The sequence below is a fragment of the Pelecanus crispus genome, chromosome 3 (genome assembly GCF_030463565.1).
Source record: "Pelecanus crispus isolate bPelCri1 chromosome 3, bPelCri1.pri, whole genome shotgun sequence".
Taxonomy (NCBI): domain Eukaryota; kingdom Metazoa; phylum Chordata; class Aves; order Pelecaniformes; family Pelecanidae; genus Pelecanus; species Pelecanus crispus.
This window is the reverse complement of record NC_134645.1, coordinates 26,397,710-26,411,615: the sequence shown is the minus strand read 5'-3', so window position 1 is coordinate 26,411,615 and position 13,906 is coordinate 26,397,710. Positions and strand designations below refer to the sequence as shown.

At 47.4% G+C, this 13,906-nt stretch overlaps 1 protein-coding gene across 2 annotated transcripts; it reads right to left on the bottom strand.

The window, feature by feature from the left end:
* Positions 1–934: 934 nt before the first annotated feature.
* On the bottom strand, positions 935–10,837 carry POLR3F (RNA polymerase III subunit F). Of its 2 annotated transcripts, XM_075707983.1 has the most exons (9): positions 10,761–10,837; positions 9,668–9,785; positions 7,541–7,608; positions 6,447–6,514; positions 5,530–5,642; positions 3,375–3,518; positions 2,510–2,617; positions 1,609–1,800; positions 935–1,014 (listed from the first exon to the last, which is right to left on the bottom strand). In XM_075707983.1, exons 1-9 carry the CDS (start codon positions 10,814–10,816, stop codon positions 937–939), a joined length of 945 nt encoding a protein of 314 aa, XP_075564098.1. In that variant the 5' UTR covers positions 10,817–10,837; the 3' UTR covers positions 935–936. The 2 variants fall into 2 exon arrangements, with proteins under 2 accessions (XP_075564098.1, XP_075564099.1); XM_075707984.1 differs by lacking the exon at positions 3,375–3,518.
* Between the last annotated feature and the right edge of the window lie 3,069 nt (positions 10,838–13,906).

Here is a 13,906-nt window from a genome sequence, read left to right as displayed (position 1 = left end):
GATCACAAACCAAGGCCAGAGGCCATATTTATGTACAAACAACTGTCACTGGCATCTTTTTCAAGCTCGAGGGTATTCAGATAATCTATAAAAAAAAAAAAAATCTTCCCTGTGCCATCAGGCCTGAGGAACTCTTTTTTTCTGTTCTGGAAAACATCTTCCCAGAATACTTCTACTTAAAATTTCAGCTGACGTATTCATGTACATGATGCAGCTGCCAGAACACACCAACACACTTGATGATGATCTTGTAGCTGTCAGATGAAGGAATAAATAGAACAGATGCATCACCAGGCAAGGCAGCAATGGAGAAAACGAAGCACAGATGTACATGAGAGAAATCAGGGTTTTAATGATAAATTAGCAGGTAAGAAAGATAATAAAGAATTAGTGAGTTTTGTTTGACCTATTTAGGATCTTTCCCACTTCAGATTCTTAGTCTTCAACTAGATGGTAGCTATCATGGGAGAAAAAAGTGTCAGCTTTAGGACTTAAGCACCCACCAGTGGGCATTAGTCTGAAAGCGAAGTTTGGAATCTCATTCTTGGCAACATTTGTTAGCAAGTTTTTCTGATCAGCTAATGACTTATTTTCTCTCATTCAGAATAAAGGTCTGTGGAGTACTCGACACAATCCTTGGAAACGATGCATCACCACTCAGTTGTTCTGTGGCAGTTTTCAAGTCACACAACCAATTTTTGGTACAAGAATGGATCTACATTTCCACTTCAGCCTTGATCTTCAGTGCTGATTCAATTTCCAGTCCTCTCACAGGACTGCTCACACAAATGGCATTGCTGCTTTACGTTTCATTAAAAACAAAGTCACTTCATGTCCTGAAGTTACTCACAAATTTGAAGTCCACTTTTAAAAAAAGCAAGCTGCTTTGTCACCTTGGCTGTGAAGCATGAATCCAGTTTACAGTTTTCTTTCACTTTAAAACTCCAGCCACTCTGTCATATAAATACAGTTTGATGGAGAAATCTCACCACCTTCATGGCAATCATCAAAAATCTGCAAAAGCAAGCCCTGTGTCAGTAATTATATACAGCAAGCATGACCTAACTGGAAGCAACATGCTCGCATGTTTTCTGCTCCTTCCCCAGTAGAAAAGCTGTAGTCTAACAGAGGCCAAGAGCTAGGAAGTCCTATGCCAGCCCTGAAGAAGAGAAGCAAAACAGACCCCACTGGAGTAATGATGCGAACAGATACACTGGCAAGTTTTACCTACATATCAGTTTACAATCCAAGTGGGAGAGACCAAAAGCTAGACAGAAATAAGTTCACTTGTTAAAAAACATAAATAGGCAAACTTGAGATCAGAAAATATAATATGATTTGGAACAGGCTACACTTGACAGCACCCTTTCACGTACGGTCCAGTACAGGGGCAGGATATAAATGGGCAACATCGTGGTCTAAACTAAAGAACCTGCCTCTTACACCATAGCTAAGGCATCACGGATAACACTCATAAACACAGTTGGCTTAGAAAGCCACAAGGATCACTCACGGGCATAACCTGGCAATGTGCTGGCTGGCCATTTGCAGGATTGTATTAAAAATTTGCATGCACCCACCTATTCATACACAGAATTAGTTACTTACAGGGCAGAGTCCACAGGGCGTCCTGACTAATCCAGTGGGTTGTATGAGAGGACTAACAGCTCTGTACAACTTCATCTGTCCATCCACACTGCCTACCGTCCCTTCCTTTGCGGCAATAATAGTCATCTCCACTTTTCCATCATATATTAGCGTATTTAAAATGGTTTCAATGTCTTCCATTGACAACTCTACCTAAGAAATAATTTGTAAAATAAATATTAGGAAAGACACATGCCAGTAAGTCCTGCAAGCAGGAAATGAGCAAACCCCACGAGTGACAAATCTAAGAGAGTTCTAAGCAAGCCCAGATAAAGGCACCACTCTCACTGGGCACTTTATGGGGTTGTGCAGATACAGAAAGAAAAGCAAATACCAACACTTCCCAAGCACTTCTGGATTACACTTGCCTTGGCTTACCAAAAAGAACTTCCCTATGCACCTCAAGTGTCTACATCATCCTAGCATGATACATTTCCAGTTTCACAAGAAAACGGTTGTGAAAGACGACAGGCTACTGCAAAGATGCCTGTTGATGGCGACTGGTAATTGCAGGGGGTTCCCCCCCCCTCCCCGAAACTGCTTGAAGTGCATAGGCAAACTTGAGAGAAATTACAAAATGTCAACTGCTTGAGATTGCTAAAGGAAAACTTACTCCAGTTCCCACCAACAAGGATGTGAATGCTAATTCTTTTGTAAGTCTTTGAAAACCCACATGTACAAACTACCCTGGAATCCCATGCAGCACCGCTGACCCTCCTCAAAAAGCAGTAAAGCAGCAAAGCCCACTTCCAATACAGTAACTGTAGCACTTATTGGACCCTCACCAAATTTGAAGGACCCAACTCCTGCAGCTAGTAAAGCACTGAGAATTTTGAGAGTAGTAAGATTAATCTATTCTGACCTTACTGATACCCAGTTCACAGATGTATTTCCACACCTCATGGGATGAGGCAAATGAGCTGTTCCTTTGTATCATGGGATTCTGTTTGCTGTCTCGAGCTGCTTCTGCCTGAGAAAAAGCAAAGGTGAGTTATGGGCAGTACTCACTGCCAAGAGCCTCCTTCGTGGTTCAGTTTCAGGCAGACTGAAGTACAAAAGTTGATTTCCAAACCATTTCTGGGACATGTTTTTTATTTAGCATTTAAAGCTATATCATTAAGACTGAAGTACATGAGACAATGCAGTGCACAACCAAACATAATTTTACACTAAATATGATACAAAATTTACACAGTGATTTAGATTAATATGAAGGAAGATCAGCATCTGGCAGTTTTTTGACACAGAAGAAGTTTCTGCTGTACCTAAATATTTTAATGGAATAGAGAAATGCTGCAATCTGCATAGGACTTATTTAATGGAGAGCAGGCTTCTCCTGCAGTTATACTAGAGAAAATTGTCTTCTAGGCAGAGCTAACTGACTAGTGCCTTCCACCCTCTCAGAAATTAGGAGCTCTGCAGGGAAAACAGTGACTTTTGCTAGTTTTGGTCCTGTGTTCTTTGCTGCCTAGCTTGTCATTGGACTTCAGAGAGAGAAGGCTTCACTCTCTGTACAGGGTGTGAAAATACACATTATTAAAATGCAACACCAGCACACTTGCTGTGACAAATACAATCCAGTATGGATTTGCCAATCCAGTTATAACAATGGCCAACCCTTACAGAAAACACTATGGAAAACTTAAGCCTTGCCTGTCACAAGTTTTCTAAGGAAAAGAATTACTTGCACAAAACAAATGGAAGGTAACTCTCATAGTGGCACTCACCTTACTCTGTAGAAATTTAAAACACTGTTGATTTAACACCTCCACAAATTCAGACTCAAAGTCTTGGTCACTGTACCAAGCCCCACCAGTCACTGACCTGTCAGGCTGCAAGTTATAGAGCATATACACCTTCTTCTTGGATGCCTGTTAGAGAAAAATGCACAGCTCTTAGCAGCTGAAAGTCTTCCATAAGAAAGGAAAACTTAAGAAGATATCTGCAAAAGACATAGTTCATTACTTCTAAAACCTGGGGCACAGCAGCCCAGCTGACTCAAGCTATCATTAACATGTTTGACCCACAGGTAAGATGGAGATAAAGGGAAGATCAATACACTCAGATTCCTAATAATTTTGTAACATAGCATTAGAAGAGAGAATCCTACTAACAATGTGCACACAATCCAAACCTCACTGAAGATGTCAGAGTCTAATTTTAACCTGTTGACTCTAATCCCCCTCCACAGTTGAAGGAAAGCAGAGAAGTGTCTTTAGAAGACAGCAAAGACAAGCTTAACAGAGAGGCTTACAACTGTTCCTGCAAGAGACAACCCATGCACTGATGATAGGAGAGCCTTTACATGATTAAACCCTGCAGTTAAAGTTAGCCCTTGTGAGCCCACTCCTTACCGCCACACCTAGACGGGGTGAACAGGAATGCTGCTTCAGTCCTGATATTAGTAGTCAGACAATTAAAGAACAAGTCATCCAAAGGGCTACTCAGCAGCCACTGAAGCAATTTTAGCACCGTTACGTTCCCTGTATGACTAGACAAAACCAGCATCTCAAAAACTTGAAAGAGCTACTGCTTCTCTATGTCCAACTTCTTTATCTCAATTTTAATTTTATTTAGGAAGTTACCTTCACCTCTCACTACCCCCTCTGTCCCCTCCAAAAATACAGACACGCAAGCCAAGGTATTGCCTCCAAGGTGCAGATGAGACTGGCACATGGAAGTTTTCTGTTGTGTGCCTTTTCTAAGAGTTCACAAACAAGTAGTCTTCCTGGTGTACCAGGCCCTGCAACAAGACAGAATCTCTGCTGGAAACCAGGAGAAAGTCCAAAGAACATGCTAATACCAATGATTTGTAATTAAGCAGGTAAGGGAGAGCAGGATGCTGCATGAGCATTACAATAGAGTGAGAAAAACCATGGAAAAGGATAAGCCCTACTCTGGTACCTGGACTGTCTGCATGTAAGATAAGAACGTCCTCGAGTAACTGGAACAAAGTGGAGGAGCCAAGACTAAACCAGAATCAAGTATCTCAGACATTGTTTGAAGTAAACAATACAAATCCAGTATGAACCAGATAACTGAAGGGAGTTTCAGGATCTCCAAGGGAGAAGAACGTTGCAAGGCCACTTGCAGCGAGGTAACCATATCACTAGTCCCATATAAAAGGCTGAGATTGCTTCAGTATCAGAAATACCTAATTGTAGTACAGCAGCATTGGGATCGATGAAGAAAAAGTAATTACGGGCATGTTGCTTATTTGGGTAGAGACTGAGTGGACAAAGGAGAAAAGGGTGGTAGAAAAGAGAGTTAAACAAAAAAAGAGACTAAGGTATAAAAATCAGAGAACAAGAGAGGGCAGGATCTGCAGACAGCAGGAGTGTGGATGCGACAGCACAGAAGCTGACCTGTGGACCCAAGCCCATTGGTATGCTGGAGGGAAACCCACCAGACCCCTCCCTAGGTTTATGTCCTTAAGACTGTATGGAAGCGCAGAGAAAATGGTGACAGAACTGCAGATTAGTAGTAAGAATTGCGACAGGTTTGTGAGAGCTAACAGAACTATAACAACAGTCGTGTGCAATAAAGAATTAAGAGAACTAAAACTGCAATTTGATACTAATAGTGTGTAATTAGTAGTGGTGGAAAGAGTGATAGAACTGTGTATTAATAGTGATGTGTTTATTAATTAGATTATTAATCAGTTTGTTAGCAGTATGTTGATTATTTAATAAACATTATAGCCTCCTGTATCTGTTGCACCTCAAACCTGTACACTAAAGGCAGAGAGTCAAATGCTGGTGCATAGTCAGTGAGAAAGCTGGAGGCAGAATGAGGTTTCTCTGCTCCCAGTCTCCTGTTCAAACATAAACAGCATGCAGCAAACATTGGAAATGGTTTAAAAAAAAGTCATAAAATACTCACTGCCACAGATTTAACTGCTTTAATTAGTTTCTTGCTTTCCAAGTTTTTCAGTATCTTGTTGATCTCCGTTAAAGGCAAATTACTTTTGTATCTAATGTCCCTGCTCCAAATACCTGTTTTAAAACAGAGACGTGAATGGAAATGAATAGAAGAAACCATTTGTTTCTGTGCATATTCATAAACCAGAAGCCAATTCACAACACTGCTTGACTCGCTTGCCAACCGAAGGATGTATCCTTGATCCTACCATTCCCAGCAAAAGGGAGGGAAGGGACAGAAGGGGATGGAACAAAAAAACCCAAACAAACAACAACTGACAAAACAAAAAATGCATACTACAACCACCCCACTGTCCTTCTGCCCTTTGCCTCTCCTCCAAGAGCTCTTACAAGTGGACACCATTTCACTGCCAATGTGAATACATCACATAAATGTTCTTGCATTTTCAGGTAACTAGTGTTTGCTCCAACAAAAATATGACAGCCAGTTCTACCTGCCATCTCTCAACCACAGTGGGCAACAACTGCTGAGAAGCCTAGTTACTAGCAGTGGCTTCTGCTGGCAGTACACCTATTAAATCCAATATAGATAATACATTTTCTTTTAAGTAGTGAGTGTTCTGCAGATTCCTCAGCTTGACAGTCCCATAGATAAATCTTAATTCACATTGCAAGTATTCTGAAAGAGCCACCCCCCAAGTCAACCAGCAGGACAGGCTGTTATTTTAATAGAGAAACATGTCGTTTTCTCTTTTGTTTTTAAAAAGTGGACACATGGAACATTAGCTACAGACCTGGTACGGGGGCTCTAGATTTTGTATTTGTATTGTCTGGATAAGCATTTAAAAGTTTGGACAGGAATGGTTCCATAAGTAAACAGAGTTAGTACCATTCACAATTATAATTTATTTAAACTACCTTTGTTGCCTGCATCTTCTATAATTTGGTAAACCAGCTTCTCTTGATTGTCAGAGCCTTTCATTTTACTGTAAAATAAGACAGACATCAAGATTTTTGAAAGGTCCAAAATTTCAAAGAAGTTGGATTTGTTTTAAAGTGAAAACAAGGACTATGAAAAAAACAATGCACAAAGGAAAAAAAAAAAACCCACCACACAACAAGCCAGCCACTGGCAAATATAATACATGACACTAAACCTCTCTGGATCAAGCCAAGCTTGCCACTGAGAAGCCACAGTAAAGAGAAAAGAGCACAGTATGAAAGAAAAATGACTAAGCAGGAGTCACTCAACTTGTCATAACAATAGGGAATTCTGAGTCACATATTAACACAACTGTGGAAGGTCAAACACAGTATGGAGCATAATTTAGGATAATCTGTCTCTAGACAGAACATCTACAAAGGGACAGCAGCATGCTCCCAACTCTAAAACATGCCTTCTCACTTGTCTGAGAAAGCCTGAACTCAGCAATGTTTTTCTAAAGCATTGGAAAGAGAGGATGACACGCCTGCACTGAGGGTAATTTTGAAGGGTATTTCTTTCCAGAAGTATGTCTAAGGCATCTTTTACTCAGGTTTACGTAAGTATCACAAGGCATGGTTTGAAGGTACATTTTAATAAATCAAAGAGCATGAGTAGCAGTTCAAGTGGCCTCCTGAACAGCTGTAAATATGAGTGCTGATCCTGTAACACAAGCAGTGAGGAAGACCACAGAACCACAGTTTGCAGGTGGTATGGTTGGGCTTCAGGTGGATTCCACCTGAGCACGTACATGTTTCCACAGATCCTTCTGCTGTCATCTGGACCACAAACTCTGCTAGCAAATTAGAGCTATAGTCCCATGGCACCCTCTGTTCAGTAGAAACCTACCTAAAAGTTTTCAGGATCAGCTCAGGGGAGTTAAGTGTACCCTCCTGAAACAAGCAGTTATGTTCTCTAACATCCATGTTACAGAATCCATATTACATTGCTGAGTGTCTTCTCAGCAATGTTGCACGCGAGTTGCAGGACTGTGTTCCAAATATATTTGTCCAACAAACATGAGGCTTACCTTGCATTTTGAGACTCTTTGATTCTATACAGGAGACCTGCATTGCTCCTGAGAAGGTCCAGTTGCCCCTAGGAGAGATGGGCACAATGCATTTACTTTCTTTCAAATAGCTTGTTTCAGAAGGAGGCAAGAATCTTCTAAACTTCTAAAATAAAAACCTTATTTCATGTCAACTGAATAAAAAAAAAAAGGGAAAACTAACATTTCTAACCACTGGAAACCATAATACCCTTGAGGATATTTTTTTCCTCTACAAGTATCCACTTATCATCAGCTATCAAAAATAACAAATACATTTCCGAGCCCTTCCCACAACATCTATGCACTTCCTATTATTTCTCCTAACTTTTACCATTGCACAAGGGACATCAAGTTCTTGTATACTTTGCTCTCCACCAGAATACTCATTTGCATGGCTACCCAGAAATCATGTTGGAGCTCTACTGAACAAGTTTTGAACAATTCTGCATCCCAGTAGCAAAGTTCTATTTTTCACTAAGTAGAGATCATCGGGAAACTGCCAGCCAGGATCAATAGTGCCTCTCAGAGGCAAATTACTGGCATCTCACACACACAAAACATTTGTCCTGCCCTTGACACTTGTGCCTAGGCAAGGCAAATTCTTATTTCCTATTTTGAAGGGGCAATTACACAAGCCCAAGAGCATAACTGTGTATAACAGCATTAACTCTTTCATTGCCAGCTAATCCTTTCCCCATAGTTACTGCCTTGTTTCTTACAGATTTGCATTATGTGGTTGATTGGAGCTCACACCTCCACATGATGCCCTTCAATGCTCTTCTGCAGATGAAGTACTTGCAGCTTATCTCAAGTGAAGTACCTGATGCTCATTAAGGCTGAGCTCTCACTGCAGTTTTTCCCCATATTTGAGGTACTTACCAGATCTCCCCACACACTCCCCACTCCCCCAGGCATCTATTTTAAACTAATTCTAGAGACCTAACTATCTTTGAAACCTCACTGTGAAATTTAGCCAGCCCTTTCAAAAGTTATTGAAAACACAAGCTCACATCCAATATGCTGATAAATCTCTCATCTATAAGAGAAAGACCAAAAAGACACAGATTAGATTACTTCCACTGGCACCTAGTATGGTCCAAGCTAATAAGTTTGGGTTGTTTAAAAAAAAAAAAACAACCCAAAACACCACACCTTGCTCAGTTTGGATACTTTCCAACATCCTCCTTTCTCAGAAAGCAAGTGCCCCTCTTCTCAACAGTGCTCTCTTGACTGCACCACTCAGTCTGCTTTATTCCCTGACATCACACGCCCATGAAGCAGCTAGCTATGGAACTGAAAGGAATCTTGATCTTTAAAGACCCTGAATATTTAGCTGATAATCAAGTTTATGCCACACTGAACCAACAAGGCTAAACAGGTACTATCTATTCCTGAACACATGGCAGAAGCAGTTGACGATGACCCTCACTCTTATCTTTGACTGACTCCTGATACAGTAAAGTGAGATGTAGGAAACTTACAGAAGATGCAAAAAAATTCCTCGAGATGTTTCACCTGCATGTTATCAGAGTAATCCACAATTTCAGGATTTCGTGAAGGGTTTGAGAAGACCTTCACATATAAGAGCATGGGCTAACATCCAGTCTTTTATCTCTAGCTAATTCACTCCCCATCATTAATGGGCCTTGTGGTTGCCACCTGTGGCCATCTTTCCACCTGCTGAACCACTGCAACTACACTTGCACCTGACTGTTACATTAGACCATCATATCACATTCTGCTTTACAAAGTGATACACAGGGAAAAGATGACCAAAGGACTCTAGACACATCAAAAAAATAAATGTGGTACTTCTCAGTGGTAGCTTCCACACCTAGAAATTGACATAGATATACACATTCATGTCAACTTTGTGTTACAGAATGGAAAGAGTAAGTTGAGGTATGTTTTAATTGGTTTGGGCAATCATGAGTGCTTATGGCAACCAAAAGTAAGTTAAAGTAACTGTACATTATGGCAAATGCCACTAAATCCGAAAGGATTAATTTGCTAGCTCTGCCGAACAGGTTGCTACCATGCAGACTGTGTGTATGAACAGTGCTCCGGGTCGGCTGAAGTAGCATGAGGAAGCTGAGATCACCCTACCATTGAGAGCAACCTGTTGATCGCCATGGCTCGCTGCTGGGCTTCCATGTGAGGCATATCATTTTGAATCACCTGGTCTGTGATACCATGAGGGAACTGATGACACAGCTCAATAATCCTGGGGGAGGAGAAAAGCAAGTTTAAAGTCATTTTCTATTGCATCCAAACAGTATTAGAGCCAGAATGGAAGAGAGGGAAAAGAACAACTCAGGGAAAAATTACCCATTACTGGTTCTTGGTCACATCTATTGAGGGAACTTAGCATCCACTCCGTGTACTGACAAATATGCTTTTGCAACTACTGGACAAACTACCTTTGCTCTTTGTGACAACACTGAACGTGGTGCTCTGCTTTACTTTTAAGTTGCTCTCATTATTAACAACATGGATTTAGAGCTCCCTGTACAGTTTCATTACACAAAAGGTTCTAATAGGAAGGAATTGCTAGCTAGTCAGAGAATGCAAATACTGATGGAATGCCTGTTGGAAAAAAATTACTTAATGCAGAAAAGCCACAACTCCCCTTTCCAGGAACAGAAAGACACCAGGACAGCGGAAGGTAACCTGACCACCACCTGATGGTGGTGGAGTCACCATCCCTGGAAGTGTTCAAAAAACGAGTAGACATGGCACTCTGGGACATGGTTTAGTCTAGTCTACCCTTGATTGGTTTAGTGGGGACTTGGTAGCATAGGTTAATGGTTGGACTGGATGATCTTAAAGGTCTTTTCCAACCTAAACGATTCCATGATTCTATGACCCCATCCCTCACTGCTACCTAAGCACCTCCCAGCCCCAGCACAAAGCACACAGTGCCCCCAGCAACAGCAAACCTCTCCTTCAGGACCCACTTCCTGACCACCACCCGGGCCTCGACCAACACCCCCCCAAGACACCGGCACGCCCTGTGCCCTGCCTGCTCCCCTCACATCTCTGCCGCCTCCCCCGACCCAGGACCCCTCCCTCGCCTCCCTGCCAGCCCCCACACACCTTCCCCCTTCACGGCCCTCTTCCCCCCGCCGCCAGGGCCCTCGCCGCCCGGCAGCCTCCCCCCAACACACACAGCGCCCGCCTGGCACCGCCCGCCCCGCACCTGTTCTCTATATCCATGGGGTCGGGGACCTCCGGCTTCACCTTCACCTCCGCCATGGCGCAGCGGACCCGGGCCTGCGGCCGCGAGCCAGACCCCGCGCACGAGCGGCGCGGCGAGATGACGCCAGAGCCGCGCGGCGGAGGGGGCGGGGTCGGTTGCTAAGTAGCGGGACGCGGGCCAATGGGCGGCCGCGCTGGCGCGGCCAGGGGAGGGAGGGCGGGGGCGCGGCCGGGCGCGCGGCGTCTGTGGTAACGGGAGGGCGGGGGCGGGGGGGGCGCGCTCTGTACCGGGGATCGGGCGGGGTGGGATCGGGCGGGGTGGGCAGGGATCGAGCGGGGTGGGCAGGGCTCTATAGCAGGGATCGAGTGGGGTGGGACGGGATCGAGCAGGGTGGGCTCGAGTGGGGTGGGCAGAGCTCTGTAGCAGGGATCGAGCGGGGTGGGCAGGGCTGTGGGATGGGATCGAGTGGCGTGGGCAGGGCTCTATAGCAGGGATCGAGTGGGGTGGGCAGGGATCGAGTGGGGTGGGCAGGGCTCTATAGCAGGGATCGAGTGGCGTGGGCAGGGCTCTATGGCAGGGATTGAGCAGGGCGGGCAGGGATCGAGCAGGGTGGGATCGAGTGGGGTGGGCAGAGCTCTGTAGCAGGGATCGAGCGGGGTGGGCAGGGATCGAGTGGCATGGGCAGGGCTCTATAGCAGGGATTGAGTGTGGTGGGCAGGGATCGAGCGGGGCAGGCAGGGATCGAGCAGGGTGGAATCGAGTGGGGTAGGCAGAGCTCTGTAGCAGGGATCGAGTGGGGTGGGCAGAGATCGAGTAGGGTGGAACGGGATCGAGCAGGGTGGGATTGAGTGGGGTGGGCAGAGCTCTGTAGCAGGGATCGAGCGGGGTGGGCAGGGCTGTGGGATGGGATCGAGTGGCGTGGGCAGGGCTCTATAGCAGGGATCGAGTGGGGTGGGCAGGGCTCTATAGCAGGGATCGAGTGGCGTGGGCAGGGCTCTATGGCAGGGATTGAGCAGGGCGGGCAGGGATCGAGCAGGGTGGGATCGAGTGGGGTGGGCAGAGCTCTGTAGCAGGGATCGAGCGGGGTGGGCAGGGATCGAGTGGCATGGGCAGGGCTCTATAGCAGGGATTGAGTGTGGTGGGCAGGGATCGAGCGGGGCAGGCAGGGATCGAGCAGGGTGGAATCGAGTGGGGTAGGCAGAGCTCTGTAGCAGGGATCGAGTGGGGTGGGCAGAGATCGAGTAGGGTGGAACGGGATCGAGCAGGGTGGGATTGAGTGGGGTGGGCAGAGCTCTGTAGCAGGGATCGAGCGGGGTGGGCAGGGCTGTGGGATGGGATCGAGTGGCGTGGGCAGGGCTCTATAGCAGGGATCGAGTGGGGTGGGCAGGGCTCTATAGCAGGGATCGAGTGGCGTGGGCAGGGCTCTATGGCAGGGATTGAGCAGGGCGGGCAGGGATCGAGCAGGGTGGGATCGAGTGGGGTGGGCAGAGCTCTGTAGCAGGGATCGAGCGGGGTGGGCAGGGATCGAGTGGCATGGGCAGGGCTCTATAGCAGGGATTGAGTGTGGTGGGCAGGGATCGAGCGGGGCAGGCAGGGATCGAGCAGGGTGGAATCGAGTGGGGTAGGCAGAGCTCTGTAGCAGGGATCGAGTGGGGTGGGCAGGGCTCTATAGCAGGGATTGAGTGGGGTGGGCAGAGATCGAGTAGGGTGGAACGGGATCGAGCAGGGTGGGATTGAGTGGGGTGGGCAGAGCTCTGTAGCAGGGATCGAGCGGGGTGGGCAGGGATCGGGTGGCATGGGCAGGGCTCTATAGCAGGGATTGAGTGTGGTGGGCAGGGATCGAGCGGGGTGGGGCAGGGCTGTGGGACAGGATCGAGTGGCGTGGGCAGGGCTCTATAGCAGGGATCGAGTGGGGTGGGCAGGGATCGGGTGGCATGGGCAGGGCTCTATAGCAGGGATCGAGTGGGGTGGGCAGGGATCGGGTGGCATGGGCAGGGCTCTATAGCAGGGATTGAGTGTGGTGGGCAGGGATCGAGCGGGGTGGGGCAGGGCTCTATAGCAGGGATCGAGTGGGGTGGGCAGGGATCGAGTGGGGTGGGCAGGGATCGAGCGGGTTGGGCAGGGCTGTGGGACAGGATCGAATAGCATGGGCAAGGCTGTGAGATGGTATCGAGCGGCATGGGCAAGGGGCTCAGAGGCAGGGCTCGAGTGGGGTGGGCAGGGATGCAGCTGGGATCAAGCAGGTTGGGCAGGGGCTCAACAGCAAGGATCGAGTGGGTTGGGCAGGGCTGTGGCTGGGGTCAAGTGGGGTTGGCAAGGCTGTGGGATGGGATCGAGTGGGGTGGGCAAGGGACTCAGTAGCAGGGATTGGGTGGGGAGGGCAGGGCTGTGAGGTGGGATCGAGTAGGGTGGGCATGGCTGTGGTTGGGATCAAGCAGGGTGGGCAGGGGCTCGGTAGCAGGGATCAAGTGGGGTGGGCAGGGCTGTGGGGTGGGATCGAGAGGGGTGAGCAGGGGCTGTATGAGTGGGTGTTGAGTGGGTGGGCAAGGGTCTGCCATGGGACTGCGTGGGGTGGGCAGGGCTGTGGGACACAATCGAACGGGGCGGTCAGGCTCGTGCAGTGGGACCGAGCGGGGTGGCAGGGGCTGTACAGCAGGGGTGGAGTGGGGTGAGGCGGGGTGGGCTGTGCCGTGAGGGGACGGGAAGCAGGCAGGCACGCGCAGGCAGGGACGGAGCCCGCGCTGGGGCAGGGGCTGGGCACGCTGGGGATGTCGGCAGGACCGGTCGTGTCCCACCACCGATGGGCTCCCAGAAAGCTGAAACAGGGCACTGTGCTTTTAGTCCAGGTGTGCCAAGAGCAGGCGGGTCCTTGAGGAAAAATACTCTCTGCCCCCTCGCATCAGGTAAAGATCTAATCCACCCATCCTTGCATCCCCTGTGCTGCTGCGTGCGACCCAAGGGAGTCCGGCTGAGAACGGCCCGCAGTCCTTAACCACTGTTTCGGGCAGCCCAGCCAAGGAGATGGGCAGCTGCAGGCAGCGCTGTGGCATACCTCATTTTAGCCCCAGTGAGAGCATGGACTAACGAATGCCTCCCATGCTGAATCATTACTGTCTGCATTGACAAAGTAGCGTGAGAGACGTTTC

What these genes read in the sequence shown, in the direction of transcription:
- POLR3F (XM_075707983.1), bottom strand. Translation starts at nt 10,816, where the DNA reads ATGGCGGAGGTGAAGGTGAAGCCGGAGGTCCCCGACCCCATGGATATA. An exon ending in TTAAATTTCTACAGAGTAAG is followed by an intron (nt 2,618 to 3,374) that starts GTGAGTGCCACT and finishes GCTTTTTCTCAG; the next exon opens with GCAGAAGCAGCTCGAGACAG. An exon ending in GTGAACTGGGTATCAGTAAG is followed by an intron (nt 1,801 to 2,509) that starts GTCAGAATAGAT and finishes ATTATTTCTTAG; the next exon opens with GTAGAGTTGTCAATGGAAGA.